At 35.5% G+C, this 6665-nt stretch overlaps 1 protein-coding gene across 1 annotated transcript in view; it reads right to left on the bottom strand.

The window, feature by feature from the left end:
* Window positions 1–268: 268 nt before the first annotated feature.
* Window positions 269–6665, bottom strand: part of SCIN (scinderin) — a 72103-nt gene continuing 65706 nt past the window's right edge. Inside the window, exons 14-16 of the mRNA XM_037513394.2 lie at window positions 4046–4123; window positions 2224–2284; window positions 269–1067 (exon numbers count right to left, since the gene is read on the bottom strand). Of these exons, the coding sequence (XP_037369291.1) occupies window positions 940–1067; window positions 2224–2284; window positions 4046–4123 (267 nt within the window). The 3' untranslated portion in view covers window positions 269–939. The remainder of the gene's footprint in view (window positions 1068–2223; window positions 2285–4045; window positions 4124–6665) is intronic.

Here is a 6665-nt window from a genome sequence, read left to right as displayed (position 1 = left end):
TGCTCCCCACTCTGTCTCTGATGAATTCTCTCATACCCCCACACCTCTGCCTGTACCCTAGTTCTTGTATGCATAAATAAATAAATCTTTTTTAAAAAAGAAATACTACATTGATTTTTTTGTGCATACAAGCATCTTAATTTGAAATTGAAAGCATAATTAACTCATCAAATCTGTCACAACAGAATGATAAAATGTTTCAACACAGAACTTTTCCAAAAAGGTTGATTTTAATGATAAAAGAGCAACAGTGAAAATTTTGGTACATATTTTTTATGATATAAGCATCTATTGTCAAATGATAGATGAATATATCTAAGTATATAAGAACACAGATTATTCATTCTGCTACATTTAAAAGCTTTCAAAGACCTTAAAGGCAAAAAAGGCAAAGTTTCTTTAAAAAATGGCACTTAGGGGTTAATGGCATCAAAGTCACATTTGTTAAAGAAGGGAAACAATAGCATACTTTTAAAGCCATGCAGTGTAAATCGTACAGCTGAGATATGATTGTTGTGAATACAACACAATTGTTTTGAATACAATATGTAGAAGAGAATAGACTTAAAGGTAGTATGGCCTTCTTCACTGGCATATTAAAGAACAAGTTTAGCTAATGATTCCACAATTATAAAATTTCCTGATGAATTGCCCTTGATTGTGCAATAACTTTTTCACCTTTAAAAGGTCATATGAAAAGCTGCACATCAGTTTCTAGACATTTAATATTGGTCTATAACAAAAGTTTGCTTTAGGTTATTTTAATATAATAAATCAGAAAAACTGAGCTTAAAAATGATTTCAAAACAATACTAGGCATTAAAAAATAGCCATAAGGTTGAGGGTAATTTTCTAAAGTGAAACATATAAAATTAGTTGCCCCAAACAGCAGTGGGACAACTGTCCCATAATCTTTGTTTTTTTCCTATAAAAATCAGTTTACTTCCTGCTGGAATTCCAGCCCAAGAACCAGCCTGTGAATGTGGGTGGTTCATAGCCCTGTTTTATGATGACAATTGGTGTCCTCTTGTCTCTTCCAGAAGGGTCTGTCTCGAGGTACATTTTGGCTAAAAAAAGTTGCAAAGACATATAAATTCAGTTAGTTTTTGATGTAACTAAAACAGCTATAAAATTAAGTTTTCCAATAAAAGCAATAAATCATATTTTTCCTTGCCCTCAAATAGCCAAATACTATTCATAAAGACAATTCCTTGTTGGGGTGTCCCATGGAATATTCCAGGGGAATCTCATTATTGTCTGAAAAATTTCCAAACACAAAGACATAATTCTCACAATTTTCAAAAAAAGAAAGAAATGTGCCAGAAAGAACAATATTTTTCAAAAGAAATTGAAATAAACATCTAGGCTATCACAGATAAGGAGGCATTATTATTTCTATAACAAAATAAGCACTTAAGTGGACTTAAAATTTTCAGAAGGAAATGATACAATTATATTCTAAATTAGGTACAAATTATATTTTATTTGTTGCTATCCTGAAATTTTTCCCTTATTAAAAAAAAAATTCTTGGGCCTCCCCCGTGGCGCAGCGGTTGAGCGCTGGGCTGCAAAGATGCCCGCAGCCTCTGCAGCACCAGTTCGATCCCCGGCCGGTGAGGGTACCACATGCTGCGCCGACCTCTCTTGCCGTGCCCGCTGCTCCCCTCAGCAGTGTATTTCATCAGTCTGCCTATTCTGCTCCCCGTTCTGGCCCTGGTGAATTCTCTCACCCTCCCGTGCTTCTGACTGTACCCAATGCTTGTATAAATAAATAAATAAATCTTAAAAAAAAATTCTCTTTAGTTCTGAAGATGACGGTTAAGATTGGTCCTAGTTTTTGATATGTAGTTTTTTTTTTAAATTTTTATTTTTATTTTTGTAGAACTGGGATGTAGGCTAGAGATGTGGGGGTGGGATGTGGGGACGGGTGAGAAAATTCACCAGAGATAGAGTGGGTAAGGAGAACAGGTGGATCTACTGAAATACACTGCTGAGGGGAGCAGCAGGAGAGACAGGAGAGGTCAGCTGTGCCATGTGGGTTACCTCCCTGGCTGGGGATTGAACTCAGGCTCCAGCATGATAGCACTGAGACTAAAGCCCTAGGCCACCAGGGAGGCCCCTCTGATGCATAGTTTTGGTGGGTGAGGTGAAAATGAGCTGTAAGGAACTTGGAAATAACTACCCAGGTTTACTGGCACAATCATCCCATGTGGTGGAGCTTACCAGACTTCACAGATTCTGTTCTCTCAACTTCATTGGCATCTTTGCCAATCCAAATAAAAATCTGAAAAATGAAACAATGGTAAGTAATGTCGGGGAGTGGGGACTCAGAGTCAGGCACTATGCAAAGTTCTTTCACAGATTATTCATTTAGTATTCACAACCCCCTCAGAGGTCAGGGATGTGGAAATGGAGGTGCTGAGCAGTTTAATCAGTCTCCCAATACTTACACTTAGGAGGAGACACCTACATTTACAGCCAGTCAGTCGACTTCACATTTCACACTCTGACCTTTTATGTGTATGTAGTATTTTTTTCTAGTTTATAAAGTGAACTTTCAAAAATTAACGCATTTGCTGTTTTTTTGCACTGGCCCCTGGGGTGTGTAAGGCAGTCACAATTCCCATTTGCTAGATGTGGCTCTAGATGTGGATCTAACAAATCCCCATTTGCTAGATGTGGGTGACCCCAGTCTAGACACAGAACTCTAGTTTGAGGGCACTCCAGAACCTCTTTAGGAGCCTCTAAATGATGCCTACTGTTCTGTAACATTTTGGTGCAAGTTCTACTATCCTTTAGCATTAAATACTGATTTTTAAAAACCCAGATAAAATTCTATGTTCTGCATGTGTCCTTCTCCTTGTGAATCTGTGTTGGGTACTTGAATGCTCACTAATTCTCCTGAATTGTCTTATATTTAAATCACTTTAAAATCACTTGTTGGCAGAGAAATTTTGGTCAAATTAGCTTTGATTGTATTCTGATTCATAGTGAAAGTGGTGAAATATTTTAACATTTGCTTGTAGGATACAGAATGAACCACAACAGAATAGTAATATAAATGAAAAAATGTGATTTAAAAAAATGAAATGTAGTATGGAGAATATTCTAAGTATCTATGACCACTAAAACAATAGAATGGCCTATAGGTGGGAATAATTAAATATTTCTAAATCAGGAAATGCAATTTTTTTTATAATTCTAAAATATACACAGGCGTTTTATTGACATGAGGTTTTAAACTTCATCTCTAGAAAGAAGTGATCAATTCATTTAGAAGAAAATCTGGAACTAGATAACCTATTCAAACACTGTAATTCTAAACCAAGAAACAATGGTGTAATGTAACAAAATAACTTTCCAGATAGGAACAGATGTATAAGTAACAATTTCTGTGGCTGATTCTAAGACTAGGCCTAAATCATACAGCATTTTACAAGTGTTCTTTATAATTAAATTCTTAACATATTTATTTCTCCCTTTCTCTACTGTCAGGTTATGCAGAGGTTTAACAAACACAAACTATCAGATGCTGAATGTCAAATAATCAGTATTAATCTTCTCCAAAATAAAGATAAATATTATATAATAGTAACCTATTTTACTGTGTAGATTCAAAACTATTCTGTATTTGTTTAACAGGGGAGGGGTCTCCTATGACTTCTTATCAAATTTCAAGAGAGATTCTGAATATTTTGGTCTCCCACATGGCACTGTACCCTAATTAATGCATTTATTATTTACATAACTAGGTGGATACATGAAAAGCTGGAGTGAATTTACAAGTAAATGAAAAATAAAAGATTTTCCTTTGTTTTGCCTAATAATATACAGTCAAATATGATAGCTGAGGGATTATTTTCACATTAAGAAATCAACTTGCCACATATATTGGTTTTATTTATTTATTTTTTTGCCACACTACATTGAGTCTCTTAACGCAGCCTAAGTCCATTTATTATTAGATTTGCTGTTTCTCAAAGTATATTCTGTCAGCTCCCAAACATAAGCACACTCTCTTGTTAGGAAAAAAATATGTTTTTACCTGTTCCCAAACATCTAGTAACATAACATCATCTTCGGCTAAATCGTCCTGTGTGAATTCTCCAGGAACCTCTTCAATCTGAAATGTATAAAAAAGGTTATGACCAAATAGTAGATACTTAGGATAAAAATGCCTTGTATTTTTTGGAGTACAGCAAAAATAAAATTTGGTAGTCATTTTTTTCTTCCTTTAAGATAATAAAGACTTGAGTAATTGTTCATCTGTTTAATTGAGTATCACAAACCAATGTAATCTTATTTAGTGATGGTAGAACTTAATAAAAACATTTGAATGCCACAGGTAGGTCACACATAGTCAATTTGACCACAGTTCTCTATAATTCCAATTCCTTTTGAAAAAATTATCTTTCTAGTCCCTAAAGACGTTTGAATTTATGGTCTGGGTATTAAATTTTCTCTCATTTTGTAGGTGAAGGTTATTTGAATAAAATTTGGTCATTTTATTAAATAGTCATTATAATAAATCAATAATTTTCAATAAACTAACATTATGACATAACATTCCATATTCAAGGTTGTGTTATTTTTTTTACTTTTTTTGTTTTAAAGATTTATTTATTTATACATACAAGAACTGGGGTGTAAGCCAGATGTGTTTATGGGGGAGAGAGGTTTCAGAAAAGAGAGTGGGGAGAAGAACAGGCAGATCTACTGAAAAACGCTGCTGAGGGGAGCAGCAGGAGAGGCAGGAGAGGTCTGCTGCCCCATGTGGGTTGCTCCCTGGGGGATCAAACTCATGCTGCAGTGGCTAGCAACAGCTTGAGAGCACTGTATGTAAACCTCTGTGCCACCAGGGAGGCCCTATTTTTTTTACTTTTTTTTTTCTTTTGTAACTGATTCATTTTAATTAATTTGATGTCCTCAGGTTTCATCCATGTAATAATATGTAATAACATGTAATAATATGTAATAGGAAATCCTATTTTTTTTTTACTTTTAATGGATTAAATTGCATTCTCTATAGTTAGCATTATAGAGAGTAATGGAGAGGGTTGGCTTAATGAATCCAATACTAGTAGGCATGTATTAATCTAAAGTTCAATCTTTTTAAAGAATCCTGAATGAAAGGCCTCCCCGGTGGCACAGAGGTTGAGTGCTGGGCTGCAAAGCTGCCTGCAGCCTCTGCAGCACTGGTTCGATCCCCGGCTACCGGTGAGGGACCCACATGGTGCGACAGACCTCTCCTGCCACACCTGCTGCTCCCCTCAGCAGTGTATTTCGTCAGTCTGCCTGTTCTGTTCCCTGCTCTGGTTCTGGTGAATTCTCTCACCCTCCCGTGCTCTGACTATACCCAGTGCTTGTATAAATAAATAAAAATAAGTCTTTAAAAAAAAATCCTGAATGAAAATGTCTTGAACCAAGGAAGATGTGGTAAGTTAGATTATCCTGTTCCTATTTCTCCACATCCTCTCTCTGCTATGTGATTTTTGCAGTGGCATTTGCAGCCTTGACCAGGTCATATTAGCAAAATGTGGCTCAGCAGGAACCATCTCGTGTCCTGGGCTCTTCCAACCTGTAGCCCACAGGAGAACCTCCCAGCTGAGCCCAGTCTCGGTAAACCTGTAGCCCTCTGGGCATGACAATACATGTTTGATGTGATCTAGGAGATTCTGAAATTGTCATATAAAAAATAAAAGCTAACATTTACAGATCGCAAAGAGTTGGTTCATATTACTTTCTTACAGATTATTTTTCTAATTACATAATGATTTGAAGGGGAAAAAAATCACTTACTTTGTGCTAGGCACTATTCTAATTCCTTATTTACAACTAATTTAATCTTCACCACAACCTGATGAAGTAGGTATTAGAATTTTCCCCATTTTACAGATGAGAAAACTATAGCACAGAGAGGGTAAGTAACCAGTCTGAAGCCACACAGCTAGAAAATAATATCACCAAGAAGTGATATCAAACACATGCAATTTACAGCAACATGGATGGAGCTGGAAGGGATCATGCTCAGCGAAATAAGAAAAAGAAAAATACCGGATGGTCTCACTCATAGCAGGAATCTAGAAAACCTAAATAAGGGACCAGAAAAAAAGAATAACTATAAGAAAGAAAAAATCAAAATCAACAAACAACTATGAACCAGAGACACACTATGGGGGAGGGGGGCAGGGAAAGGAGAGATTGGGGTCCAAATAAGGGGATTGCAATTGTATGGGGAATATAAAAATAAAATTTAAAAAAAAAAGTGATATCACACAAGCACATTGGTTCTAAGAGCTGTACTTTTAACCAATAGGCTCTGTTGCCCTTAGAATCTATCTACTACTTGCAAGATCAAACACCTGTTAGTGATGCCACTTTTCCTTAAATTGTGAAAGGGATAGAAGGGATTCCAAATATCAAAGAAGAAAATAAAAGCTTCAAAGGAAAATATGTGCATGATAAAAGACAAAGTTTTTTTTTTTATAAACCTTACTGAGAACAAAACCTAGGTACTCATTTTTGTAAAATATATCTTCACCAGAAATAAATGTATAATTTACAGCAACATTGATTTTAAAATAAGAATTTTAGAAAATAGAGAATTATATGTTGAAGAATAAGTTTTTTGGATGAAATATCAAATTAATAGTGAAAAGTATAAA

Source organism: Talpa occidentalis, unplaced genomic scaffold (genome assembly GCF_014898055.3).
Source record: "Talpa occidentalis isolate TD23 unplaced genomic scaffold, MPIMG_talOcc4v2.1, whole genome shotgun sequence".
Lineage (NCBI taxonomy): Eukaryota > Metazoa > Chordata > Mammalia > Eulipotyphla > Talpidae > Talpa > Talpa occidentalis.
Note: the sequence above shows the minus strand (reverse complement) of the source record. Positions and strands in the feature narration are given on the sequence as shown.